This window comes from Lithobates pipiens, unplaced genomic scaffold, assembly GCF_037356315.1.
Source record: "Lithobates pipiens isolate NorthernLeopardFrog02 unplaced genomic scaffold, aLitPip1_a1.2 Scaffold_27, whole genome shotgun sequence".
Classification (NCBI taxonomy): Eukaryota; Metazoa; Chordata; class Amphibia; order Anura; family Ranidae; genus Lithobates; species Lithobates pipiens.
In genome coordinates this window covers 80459873-80474225 of record NW_027507788.1, presented here as the reverse complement: position 1 = coordinate 80474225, position 14353 = coordinate 80459873, and the positions used below count along the sequence as shown (strand labels likewise).

Below are 14353 nucleotides of genomic sequence, written 5' to 3'. Positions count from 1 at the left end.
TAATGTTTATCTTTAACCGGTTCCCAACTGGCTCACGTCTTTTTATGGGGGCAGAGTGGCAACCCTGTGCGAAACCCCGTATATATACGGGGTTCACTTTAAGAGCCGCCAGAGGGTTTGCACAGCTGCACAGCGGGGGACCCAATGCGCGTGGCCGGCAGTTGCACAGGGATTTGTTGTGTAAACGCAAATACCTGTCCTGTCAAGGGAGAGGAGACATATCGCTTGTTCCTAGTAAGTGGAAACAACGATATGTCTCCTCCTTTAGTCAGTCCTAATCCCCATACAGTGGGAATGCACGTTTAACCCCTTGACCGCCCCCTAGTGTTAATCCCTTCTCTACCAGTGACATTTACACAGTAATCTGTGCATATTTATAGCACTGATCACTGTATAAATGTCAATGGTCCAAAAAATGTTTCAAAAGTGTCCGATCTGTCCGTCAAAATGTTGCAGTACCGCTAAAAATGGAAGATCACCACCATTACTAGTAAAAAAAATAATAATAAAAATGCCATAAATCTTGCCCGTAGTTTGTAGACGCTATAACTTTTGTGCAAACCAATCAATATATGCTTATTGTGACTTTTGGTAAAATAATTATATATATATATATATATATATATATATATATATAATATAAATTGGCCTAAACTGATGAAGAAATTGTGTTTAAAACATTTTTGGGGTATTTATTATAGCAAAAAGAAAATATATATAATTTTTTTTTTTTTTTGTTTATAGCACAAAAAAAAACTGCAGAGGTGATCAAATGGCACCAAAAGAAATTTGGGGGGAAAAAAAGGGCGCAAATTTTGTTTGGGTACAGCATTGCATGACCGTGCAATTACCAGTTAAAGCAACACAGTGCCAAATTGTAAAGTGCTCTTTTCAGGAAGGGGGTAAAACCTTCCGGGGCTGAAATGGTTCATTTTAAAATGGAATCCATATTCCATTGTTTTGTTTTTTTTGTGGGGTTTTTTTAAACCCACAAGTATGCAGTGTGTTACCCAAATATTGACTTTGTAGCATAGGCTTGCTGATTTATGTTTCTCTTACAGTGTCAAGAAATCATACAGGACTCCCTAAAAGTGGCTCGGTCTTTAGCAGATGATGTTGACTTCCATACATTCCCCTTCAAAGAGTTTGGTAAAGGTTTAATAAAGAAGTGCAAAACCAGTCCTGATGCTTTCATCCAGATCGCTCTACAGCTTGCTCACTACAGGGTGAGGCTCAGTTACCATTCTGTTGCCCTCTCTATACTATAGCTGTCAATTATAACACAGGCAATATAATTGATAAATACAGGTTTGGGGTCTATTATTTCTTAAGTGTTTGTGTTATTTAGTAATAATTATAATGTACAGTATGAGAATAGGAGGGAAGGTAGTTTATCAATAGTAATCTTAATGTATTTCAGAAAGATGGACTTTAACCAGTTAGAGACCTCAGAAGTCCTTCCCTACTGAGCACACGTCTTCATGAGTAGGTGCAGTGACTTTGACAATCTGGGTCCCAACCTGCATTGTAAAACTGCTGTTGGCTTCAAAAAAAAGTTATAACCATAATAGCGTAGCACTCAAATTATGAAAACATGAAAAATGTGAACATTTTTGAAATGCACCACTAAGTCAAATGGTATAAAAAAATAACATCAGTCCATCTTGATTGAATATACCACAACAGTGTGAATATATATCAACCTAAGTGTAAACTATAAGGGGACAAATCTTGAAGAAAGTGCTTGATCATGAAGTGCGGTCAAAAAAAGTAAGGTTAGCATGCTTGCCAGATGGGGTGGACAAATGTACCATACAGGTACATGGGTCAAACAGGCATGGTGAGGACTCTGTCTCAATGTAGTGGTCTGTAAGTGAAGCAGCGGATGGAATGTGGACCCCAAGGGTAGATGATGGAAGATCGTACTTAGAACAAACTCCAAAGCATGCAGCAAGTATTGTTTCATTCCATTGGCATTAAACATGAAAGACAAATGGATCCACATAGCATAATACCGTAAGATCTTTTATTTTAAAAAAAAGAGGGGTTCACGGTTACAGGAATGTAGATTAAAAACAACCTTGTTCTTTAAAAGTGAAGGGTGATTGCCATGACCGTCAGCCAACACGTTTCGTCCTAACGGACATCTGGTGTGAAAATCGGTTGATATTTGTGGCAATTGCTCTTTTTGACTGTACTTGATGATCAAGCACTTTCTTCAAGATTGGTCACCTTAGAGTTTACACTTATGTTGTTTATTCACATTGTCATGGTATATTCAATCAAGATGGACTCGTATGTTATTTTATGTATTTTTTTTTATACAATTTTTCACTTGAAAAATTTTGAAATACACACTTTTTCATTATTTTTGGAGCACTACACTATTATCTGTTTCACTTTGTGTCTAGTGGAGTGTTGGCTGCTCACCCATTTTTCTATGTACATTTTCTTTCTTTTTTTCAAAAAAAGTTAGCCAGTGATGAGCTGTAGCTGGCTGCAACGGTAATTGAAATGCATATTATTTTTGTCACACGTTTCTGAAGTATTAAGGGGCCGGTTCACACCTTTACTCTACAGTGATGCACACAAACACATTGCAGTGCTCTGGTGCAATGAAATTTTGTGTTTTCATTTATTTTGCTGTGTGTAATAAAACTATTTGTTCTATTCCAGGACAAAGGAAAATTCTGCTTAACATACGAAGCATCCATGACACGTCTTTTCCGAGAAGGAAGAACGGAAACCGTACGTTCGTGCACTATAGAGTCATCGAATTTTGTAAAGTCTATGATGGACCCAACAAAAACAGTAAGTGTTTGGTTTTTAATGCTTTCTAGAGTAAAGAACCTCTATATAAAGATGTATATGTGTGCACATACAGTATAAACATAAGTTCCCCCCAGCCAGAACACTGAAAATGGGTCGTGGATGGGTCGTCCAGCATGACAATGACCCAAAACATACCGCCAAGGTAACAAAGAAGTGGTTCAAGAAAAGCAGATTAGGCCCACAGCTGCTAAACTGAAGTTTAGGAACTAATATATATTTGAGATTGTTAGACCAGTTCTGGGGACAGAATTCCACATCCATAAGAAATCGATTGGAACAAAATTTGAGAGAGCACCACTCTCCCATAAGGTTATGGGACTTTTAAGGATATGTCACTGAGGTAAGCACATACACAGTGAATAATAATAAAATATAAATTGATTAGAAAATATAAAGAGCATAACATTTTGACAGTAACATTAGGCCATATAAAGCATTGACCAAAAAAGATACTCCATGTAAAAGCTTCAAAGATGCTTGTGTATACAGTAAGCCGACATGTTTTACAGAATACTTATCGGCTTCTTCTGGTCAGCTCAACATGCATCTAAATCATTCAAATTGCAAAAACATCTTAAAGATAACATTAGTATCATTTACAATTCAATAAAGTTCATCATATACATATGGAATTTAGTAACATTAATATAAGTGCTCACCAAATTATATGACATTGCCTCTGTGCAAGCTGCAGCATCAACAGAGAAAGGACAGACCCTCATCCGGCAAATTGATCAATGTCAGTCACCGATCTGGTCTGGTGGGCATCGGATTATATCCAGGGCAATATGGTTATCCAATTGTTATCTACCGTACCAGACATATATATTCAGATGCAAAATCCTTTGCATCATCATATTTGTAGAAGCATCAAGACAGACTACATCTGTACTAAATAATGTGACAAGGAGGGGAAAAGAAGGGGGAAGGGGGGGGGGGAGCGGAAGGGGGCGGGGCTGCAAGCCAGCCAGTGCATATATCCATATACACAAAACTGTGTATCCCCATTAAACCTACCTAAAACCACCCTAGTTAATAGCTAGGAGCTGCTAACCAAACATGTATATTCCCCAAAAACCTCAGGCATAACGGAATGCAGTTGGTCGTTTTATTCATCAGCCCCTGAACCTGCCTCTGTTATCTTATCTTTTGTGTACATGTACACTTAGTAGTTTATAGTAGTTTAGAGGCATTTGAGGTTACAGGCATTTTTTTTTATTTAACAGCAGAAAGTGTTTAGGACTGTAGTTTTCAAACTCCAAATACTTGTAACCGCTGTAAACTGTGTTTATGGCCATTTATAAGTGTTTTTAAATGGGGAAAATGTCTAATAATTTTTGAAACCTATAAAAACACAGCACAAATTTCACCGCATGCTGTTGCCTGCATCAATGGAGGAGTCCAGTAGTGAAGAACTCTGGTCCTCACGCATTTCTCTGTCTTTGGAGCCACAGCAACATTAGGAGCATTTCCTCACATGTGCTTGTAATGATATCACGTACTGGATACATGAAAAGCTGTAGCTAGCGACCATGTTGTTTGGGAACCTTACGGCAGCCATTACAGTCTTGGCTAACAGTTGCACATTGCAGTAGAAATCTGAACACCCTCCCTCCTCCCTTATTTCCAGGAATTCATAGGCTTATCTCAGAAAACTTCAAAAGAGCTGTTATCTCAACATAGAGAAAATGGAACCAGGCTTAGGTCTGTGAAAACGGCTGACGGCCTGGCAGGATGTCCAGGCCTATCGTAAAATTGTCACCCTCTCAATTCAGAGAACCAACAGATACCTGTCGTAAAATACCTCAATCCACATAAAGCTCAAACAGTTTAGTATAGTTCTGAAACTTCAGCATCTTTCATAACTTCCAAATTAATAATAGCACAGCCATAATATGGACATATTTTAGTTTCCTCAGATAAATTGTAATGTTTCAAGTCCAGACACCCCTATGTCAGATCATATGGGAAATCACTGGTACCCCTTATTCCTCCTTAGTAAACTAGACATTGGAAACCTGCCATGTTTATATTTGTTTAGAAGTAAATGTCACACTCGACAATAATATGGATATTAGCAGTCTGTAAACAGTAGAGATGCAGAGATATGAATATGTGTCACGAGTATGTAGTAAGAATGTAGAGACCTCCCAGCAACCAACCCCTAAACAAGATGACCAGATGAATGGTCATTGGTATCTGTCAACAACCCCTTGGGCCCAGAGAAAAGAGGAGTTGCCAAGATAGTGGTCAGTTCTCATTTTACCCTTCCAATCAGCAACATCTGCCAAGTTTGAGAACTGATTACCCAGCTCTTCGATCGAACTCTAATAAACCCTCGGACATTAATTACAAGTATTCTTCCTACTCAATTTTACCTTATTTCTTTGTGGCTGTATATTGTCTTTTATTTCTTAGAAATCTGTTTTTCTGCAAAATATTTTATTTGCACCAATTTTGACCTTTTCATTATTAAAACCTAAAGCTCTTAATGCAAGCTGTAAACGAACCTGCCTCTTGAAGAGTGCTAATTTTTTAGAGTAAGGCCTCTGAGCAGACCTGTCTGTGGTGGCAGTGTGCGTTACAGACGCTTATTCTAAAATCCTAATTGGTATCCTAATTGGTATTGCTAAATTGATGGAAGTTCTGCAGCTGGTTGACCCCTCCGTTATCACGGTTAAATAAAGTAACCACGATTCCGGTGTAAGGGACTGCTGCTTTCAAGGACCCTGCCTACAGAAGGGCCGAGGCGGTTGCCCAGTCCGTGTTTACGATGGTGGGGTCAGCATTGTGGCTAGTGTTAGCCACAGCCCTGGTGTCAGATGCTTACTGAATGGGCTAAATTGTTGCACAGTGAGTTGGAGAAGCAACAGGTTTCTCTGGTCAGCATGGAGCTGGTGGACTAGTTGGTGCAGGGCCTTAAGTATGTCTGTGATGCCGCCTTAGATACAGCCCCCTTGCTCTCTGCTGACCTGCTGTTGCGCGGGGTGATAGTGCCTGTACCGAAGCCGGAAAGGTTTCAGGGATTCTACTCCAATCTGTTTGTAGTCCCAAAGAAGGAAGGGATCCGTCTGGTCCTGGACCTCGAGGCCCTCAACAGCTTTGTGAAAGTACATGGGTTTAGGATGGAATCTATTTGCTCTGTGGTCGCTGCACTCGATCAGGGGGATTTTCTGTCATCCCTGGACATCAAGGACGCATACTTGCATGTCCCCATATGCATCAAGCATCACGGGTTTCTGTGAATTGCGGTCGGAGGGGGGCACTACCAATTTGTAGCTCTCCCTTTTGGCCTGGCGTTGGCACCAAGGGTCTTCACCAAGGTGCTAGCCCCAATTTTGGCTTTGCTAAGGCAGCAAGGGATTGCAGTCTTGGGTTACCTGGACAACACAGCACCCACCCCTCCTATTATGTTTGTACTGCTTTTGATGAACTGAGCTGCTGGATGCAGTATAAGGGGTTATAGCCAGTAGGACCATCCTGGCGATACTATGAAGTTTTGCTGTTTTTAACACTTTTTGCCTAGTCCTCTCCTAAAGGGGCGATATAATCCTAAGGTCAAGATGAAGATGCTGTGTCCATCAATGAACTTCAGAGAAAAGGATTTTACAGCGAGTACAAAAATCCTATATTTTTTTTTTTTTTTTTTTTACTTCCCTCCACCTTAAAGTTTTCAGTTTGGTTTTTCAATTGAGTTCTACAGTTTGTAGGTCACATTAACGACTTGCCGACCACGCCATAGCCAAAAGACGGCTACAGCGTGGTCATGTTTTCCTGAGTGGACGTCCTCCCAGAATGTTGCTCTTGCATGCTCCCTGAGGCGTGCTCCCGCAAGACCCGGCGCATAACGCTGGTAGCGGCCGTTTACCATGTGATCACTCCGTCAGATGACAGAGCGATCACATGTAAACAAACCAGCGTCCTGTCATGATGCCGGTTCCTCAGTCCCCTCTCTGTACTGATCAGTACAGTGAGAGGGGGGAGGCAGAGAGATGGCAGCAGCGCTGTGGGCTGGATGTGTAGTACCCACAGCCCTGCTCAGTGCCAATACTGTGCAATACTCTGCAACACTGCAATAAATTTTAACAGAAACATTTATTTTTTTTTACCGAATTTTCAGTCTGTCTTTATAGCGCAAAAAATAAAAAAACCCAGTGGTGATTAAATACCAACCAAAAGAAAGCTCTATTTGTGTGGAAAAAAAGGACAAAAATTTCATATAGGTACTGTGTTGCATGACTGAGTAATTGTCATTCAAAGTGTGAGAGCACCGACAGCTGAAAATTGGTCTGGTTAGGAAGGGGGTTTAAGTGCCCAGTGGTTAAAGGTGGAAAAAGTTCTAAAATCATTTAGCCTTGCCTATTTTTTTTTAACATTACAGAAACCTGACATTTTAACAGGGGTGTGTAGACTTTTTATATCCAGTGTGTTTGTATAGAATGTTTGAGGGTTATAAGTAATTTTCTAGCAAAAAATACAGATTTAAACTTGTAAACAAAAGGTGCCAAAAAAGGCTTGGTCTTAAATTGGTAAAGAACATGTTCGTATGTTTGTGGGTCCCTTCATGTCCCTGATCAACCTTTTTTGGAGAGAAAGTCAGTTGGCAGGAATGTATTTTCCTTGTTGGTTGTCATTGTTTTCCTGTTAGAATGCTGATTCCCATAGTGCACCCCCCTGTTGTCTGCACTAGCACAAACATTACAATCTCACCCAATGCAAACTATCATGTTTGTAGAACAATCTTTCTTTTCCAATATCTTTTACTATTTGAAAGAGCCATTCAAAAATAAAACATAACGTATATCTTTTACACATTACAATCCTTTAGCCATTTAAAGACTGCCCACCGTGAAACCACGTACCTGCACCGGAGCCAATGTGCTGGTCCGGCAGACCCAATGTCAGCCAGCCACCCACGATCGTTTTACAAAGAGGCAGACCAGGAGTAAACAAGGCACATCCCTGCTCTGACAGGGAAATATACAGAGATCTCCTGTTCTTAGTAATCAGGAACAGCAATCTGTGTTCTTCCAGTCAGTACTTTCCACACAGTTAGAAACACACTTAACCCTTTGATGTTAACCCCTTCCCTGTCAGTGTCATTTATACAGTGATCAGTGCATTGTTTGAGCACTGATCACTGTATTGGTGTCACTGGTTCCAAAAAAGTGTCACTCAGGGTCAGATTTGTCCACTGCAATGCAATGTCGCAGTCCTGCTAAAAATTGCTGCTCGCCAACATTACGAGTAAAAAAAATAAGTCCATAAATTTATCCCATAGTTTGTAGACGCTATAACTTTTGCGCAAGCCAATCAATATATGCTTATTGGGATTTTTACCAAAAATATGCAGAAGAATACATATTGGCCTAAATTGAGGAAAACATTTAGTTTTTTTACATTATTTTTTGGGGGGGGGGGGGGGGGGATATTTGTTATAGCGGAAAGTAAAAAACTTTTTTTTTTTTTCAAAATTGTCAGTGTTTGTTTTTTATAGCGCAAAAAATAAAAACTGCAGAGGTGATGAAATACTACCAAAAGAAAGCTCTGTGGGGTGGGGGGAAGGACACAGATTTTTATTTGGGTACAGAGTAGCAGGTCCACGCAATTGTCAAAGTAACGCAGTACCGTATCGCAAAAAATGGCCTGGTCATTAAGGGGGTAAATCCTTCCGGGGCTGAAGTGGTTCAGATGTGACATAAGGTTTCCTGAGTTAATACACACACCCCCCGTGTTCAGGGCGACAGCAATAATACACCAGTCCTCATGTAAAAAAAGAAAGAGAGCCTTATATCAAAATTACTTTTTACAACAGTAGCAATACTGGTGTAAACTGCAGCAAATATAATTAGATCTACTTGACGTAAGGGAAGAGAAACTGGGTAAGATACAAGATTGAAGAAAAGAGTTTAAAGAGATTCGTCCCACCTCTTCATTTATCCTGCGAGTCCATCATTTTACGCTCTTCATTGATCTCCTGAAATGTAATTTATCCATGGGTCCCATATTTTTTTCAAATAAAGATATTTTGTCATTAAAAGTAGCCAATCGTTTGTCATTTATCACTGTTCACAATAGTTTTGAGTTTCAGTGTGAACAGTATAAATGACCTGCATGATTGATTGGCGACTGGATCATACATTTACAGCCAGACACCAAATTGTGTGTAGATTGCTTTAGTGAATTTTATAAGGATGATGCTTATGAGGGAATAATCAGATTTTTGCATAAGATTTGCTTTGGCTGGGTCTCTTTTGCAACAGTTTTTAAAAAGCATGTGTTCAGATCACTAATGCCCCCCTTTTCAAGCATATTTTATGAATGTTATATTGACAGAGTACAAGATAGATGCGCATCTTCGACAAACTAAATTTACATTGATAAAATGTAAATAATGTGGTTTCATATGGCTAGACATGAAATGTAATATACAGTGCCTTGAAAACGTATTCACACCCCTTGAATTTCTCCATTTTTTGTCATGTTAAAACCAAAAACATAAATGTATTTTATTGGGATTTTATGTGATAGACCAACAAAAAGTGGCACATAATTGTGCAGTGAAAGGAAAATGATAAATGGTTTTCAAAATGTTTTTATGAATCCATATGTGAAAAGTGTGGCATGCGTTTGTATTCAGCCCCCTTTACTCTGATACCCCTAACTAAAATCTAGTGGAACCAATTGCCTTCAGAAGTCACCTAATTGGTAAATGGAGTCCACCAGTAATTTAACCACTTCCGGTCCGACCACCGCCATTATACGTTGGTACTTTGAAGGAGGAAATTGTTATGGCAGCAGCTAGCTGCCATAACCTTGGTATCCTCTTCTTCAGTGAGCAATGCAGTTTTACATAAAAGTGGTCTCTGCGGCGGATTCGCGAGCAGCGCCCACATATGAAAACGGTGTTCAAACCACACATGTGAGGTATCGCCACGATCAGTAGAATGAGAGCAATAATTCTAGCCCTAGACCTCCTCTATAACCTAAAACTTGCCTTTGTTTAATTTTTTAACCTAATTGCTAAAAGCCTAAAAGCAAAACTCTTTGTGTGGCGGAAAACTAACACTGCACATTACCTTGAACACAACATCCCCACCATGAAACGTGGTGGTGGCAGCATCATGTTGTGGGATGCTTTTCTTCAGCAGGGTCAGGGAAGCTGGTAAGAGTTGATGGGAAGATGGATGGAGCCAAATACAGGGCAATCTTAGAAGGAAACCTGTTGGTCTACAAAAGACTTGACTGTGGTGGAGGTTCACCTTCCAGTAGGACAACGACCCTAAACATACAGCCAGAGCTACAATTGAATGGTTTAGGTCAAAGCATATTCATGTGTAAATCCAATCTATGATAATCTGTGGGAAGACTTTAAAAATTGCTGTGCAGACGCTCACCATCCAATCTGACAATGCTTGGGCTGCTTTCTAAAGAAGAATGGGCAAACATTTTGCGCTCCAAAGCTGGTAGAGACATCCCCAAAAAGACTTGCAGCTGTAATTGCAGCGAAAGGTGGTTCTTCGTAGTATTAACCCAGTGGGGCTGAATACAAATGCACGCCACACTTTTCACGTATTTATTTGTATATAATTTAAAAAAACGTTATCTCTTTATCTTACATCATGGGACGCAGAGCTAGGCTATTCATTAATTACTGGGTTATATGCCGTCTCTAGGTGAATGGACACTGATTGTCTTAGACAGGAAGGTCCACCCCTATGTAACCCCATATAGTAAATACTTCAGTTTTTTTACCAGTGTCTGTAAGGCGGCTGGGCATCTTTGAGCTGTGATAGCTCCAGGTTTTTAGTCCTAAAAACTGTTCTTATGAGTCATGGGATTGACTGATTGGATCCATTTGAGGAGCTTATGTGCTTAAATAAATGGTACCTGAGCCTCGAACAGACCCTGCGAGGTTTTGCCTATAACGCGACCATCAGGCGCTGGACCCTGCATAGTGAAATCCTGGACACCACAGAGCTAAGACATTCCTGCAGGGTGCTGTACAGGTCCAAGGGTGTGGGCTGTAAAACATGAAAAGGGTACCCAGTCCTTGAAGGTCCCCAAGTGATGGAAACCGCCGTGATGAGTGAAGATTGGACTTAGTTTAAGGCTGCCCTGTGCCTGGACGGGTAAGTGAAACCTCCTTATTTACTTATTGTGGAGTGCCCCAGTCATTGTAACAATATTTCAAACTAGCTAGAGGCTGGACATCTGTGTGCGGTGACCACAGGGGGGAGTTTGGGCTAGCTGCAGGTGTTTGTAAGATTACCTTTTCCTTGTCTTGTCGTGTTTTTTTTTTTTTTTTTTTTTATGGATGATCTGTGCATCTTGCTTTCGCCAAGGCGCACGTGCGTTCACTGGAGTGCACGAGTATTTGCAGCTGTTTGGTGGGCATGGTGCACGCAACTTCGCACAGACATTGTGCGCACATGGAGCCGCACATACGCCATAGCCTAATGTTGGAGCATGAGGGTGTGCGAATACAGCCACGCCTGTTTATGCGTAGAATTCCCGGCGCACAGCCAGCTTATTTAAGCTGAGTGTGGCAGACGTGGTGCTTCCAGGGGACAGCTGTGGGACACAGAGCAGGCTCTGAGCCAGTCATTTTCAGCAGTTAATTTCTCCTTACCCAGATCACGCGAGTCACCAGGTGTTGGTTGGCAGGCTAAGGTACTTAGGATTGTTGCATAGGGGTGTGCTGAACCCTTTTAAAGGGTCTCCCTTCTGGGGTGGTGTAAATATTAAACCCAGGTACTCCCCTTTTGTGGCTTGCAATGTCTTCAAAAAAGAGAAGTGGGACTAACACTACAGGGAAGGGTACATCTGTGCCGTCAGTAGCTCCTAAGGAGCCTAGTCGAAACACTAGTGTTGTATCCCCTGAAAGACCAGAGGCTTCCTGGCAATCTGAGCCGTGGCTTTAGTCGGGTTAAAGGACATCATTGTTGCCATGATTGCCTTCATCTTGCAGGGTTGCAAGAAGTGAGACAGATTCCCCCTCCTCTGATCCTCCTAACTTGGGGCAGGATTGGGTTGATGATGGGGAAGAGTTAAATGGCAAGGATTCGGTGGAGGGCCTGGCAGATGAGTCTGCTTCTGAGCAATCTGGACCGGATGATGTCCAGTTGGTATCGGCCTCAGTCGCAGAGGCCATTGATCCAGATTCTTACCATGATGGTTCATTCTGCCTTTTTAAGTTGCCTCCCACAGAGGTTTCAGAGCCCCCTAGTCCTCTTTAGGATACCGGAAGCGTCAGACCGCACAGGCTTTCCACTTGCACCCACTGTTGGAACAGGCGGTATATGCTGATTGGGAACATCCTGACAGGTTTTTTGTTCCTTCTAAGAGGTTTTCCCTTTTAGATTCCATGGAGGAAATGTTAAGAAGTGGAGCATGCCAGCCGTAGATGTGACAGTCTCTTCCTTAAACAAGAACTTAACTTGTCCGATGGATAACGCACAGGGCTTAAAGGACCCTGTTGACAAGAAACTGGAGTCACTATTAAAGACTTCCTTTTCTTTGGCCTATTCAGCCAGCAGTTGCAGCAGTTAGTGTGCCAGTCCTTAAAGGATCGGGTCAGACTACCTGATGGGCCTAACCAAGAGGAGGATCCTGCTCAAAGCAGAGCAGATATATCTTGAGCCCTGTGTTTTGCTGTTGATGCCTTTTAAGGACTTGATACAGCAAGTCTCTAGTATGGCCCTCCTGTCTGTACACATGCGTAGACTTCTATAGCTTAAGAACTGGTCAGCTGAACTTCCGTTTAAGAAGTTATTGGCAGAGTTCCCTTCCATGGGGAACATTTTGTTTGGTGATGACTTGAGAACAAATATATCCAAAAGATTTCTGGAGGGAAGAGCTCTCTACTTCCTGTGAAGAGAGGGACCAGGTGTTTAAAACCTCAGGCACTGCTTCCTCAGGTGTCTCAGCACCAAGGCATTTCCACCACCAACAGGACGCTAGAGCCAGGGGCAAGCCGCAGGGCCAGAAGAAACCCTGGGTCCAAAACACTTCTAAACCCGGCACCAAGCCCTCCTTTTGAGAGTACGCCCCAACTCTATTGGGTGGGAAGAAGGCTGCTGCATTTTGTGTACATTTTGTAGAACAGTGGTTCAGGACAAGTGGGTCACCTCAACAGTATCCCGTGGTTACAAGCTGGAATTGTGGTCTCCCCTCAGAAGTTTGTAAGATCCAGCGTTCCCTCGGATTCTCCAAAGAGAAACTTTTATTTCAGGCACTAGCTCATTTTGTGCATCAGGGAGTGATTATACAGGTTCCTGTATCTGAAAGGGGCACGGGGTTTTATTTGAACCTGTTCACGGTTCAAAAATAGAACACAAGGCCTATTTTGGATCTAATATACCTGAATCTGCATCTATTAACTCGGTCCTTTTCAGATGGAGTCAGTCCACTCGGTAGTAGCCTCGCTCCAGATGGGAGACTACTTGGCCTTCATCAATATCAAGGACCAGTATTTACACATGCATATCTTTCAACCTCATCAGAGGTTCCTGCGATTTGCAGTAGAGGAACGCCATGTTATCTCCTCGGATAAGATCCTTCCTCCCAGTGTTTTGGGGAGTATTGACCAGACGCCAGTCTCTTGGGCTGGGGGAGTAACCCTAGAGGTGCTCAGAGGAGATATCCAAGGGCAGAACAGAGCCTGCCCATAAATATCCTGGAGTTTCGGGCAGTATGTCAGGTCCTACTGTCCTGGACAGTTTAGCTTCAGGACTGCCCTATCTGGGTTCAGTCTGACAGTGCCACTGCAGTGGCCTATATAAACCACCAGGGCAGTACCATGAGTTGTCTCGAGGTCCTATATTCCACCCCAATTTACAGTCTCAAAATGTTTACGGCATGGCTATTGAAGCCAGTGTGCTGAAGGATCGTCGCGTCTCGGGACCAGTGGTGTCTACCCTAGTGAATGCTAGAAAAGCAGTCACTAGGAAGATCTATCATAAGGTCTTGAAGACTTTTTATATTGCTTGGTGTGAAGCCAGAAAATGGCATCCTCGGAAATATGTGATTGGGAGAATTCTCTTTTCTACAGTCAGCTGTGGAAATCACATTGGCTTTGAGTACACTCAAAGGTCAGATTTCGGCCCTGTCAGTATTCCAAAGGCATTTAGCCTCCCATTCGCTGGCCTGAACCTTTATGCAGTGGGCAACTCGTTTGCTTCCTCCCCATTAGGTCATCTGTGTCCTTGGGACTTAACTTTGATGCCTGTGTACAGAAACAATCATTTGAGCCCAGCAAAGAAATTCCATTAATCTTGCAGTCACCCAAGCTAGCCTTCCTAACGGCCATCACCTCGGCTAGGAGGGTGTCTGAGTTGGCGGCCCTTTCATTTAGGGTACCATACCTAATTCTTCACTGCGACAAGGGAGTGTTGCATCCTATTCCATCCTTCTTGCCAAAGGTGATGTCGGCCTTTCATTTAAATCAGGACATTGTTTTGCCGCCTTTTTTCTCTCAGCCTCGTTTGGCGGAGTAGAGACGACCGGGCAGTCAGTTTGT

General features: G+C 42.0%; 1 protein-coding gene across 3 annotated transcripts in view; it reads left to right on the top strand.

The window, feature by feature from the left end:
- Positions 1-14353, top strand: part of LOC143933940 (carnitine O-palmitoyltransferase 1, liver isoform-like) — a 203607-nt gene that overhangs the window by 165179 nt on the left and 24075 nt on the right. For all 3 annotated transcript variants that reach the window (XM_077457117.1, XM_077457118.1, XM_077457116.1), the window contains exons 14-15: positions 1062-1226; positions 2677-2811. In XM_077457117.1, the coding sequence (XP_077313243.1) occupies positions 1062-1226; positions 2677-2811 (300 nt within the window). The remainder of the gene's footprint in view (positions 1-1061; positions 1227-2676; positions 2812-14353) is intronic.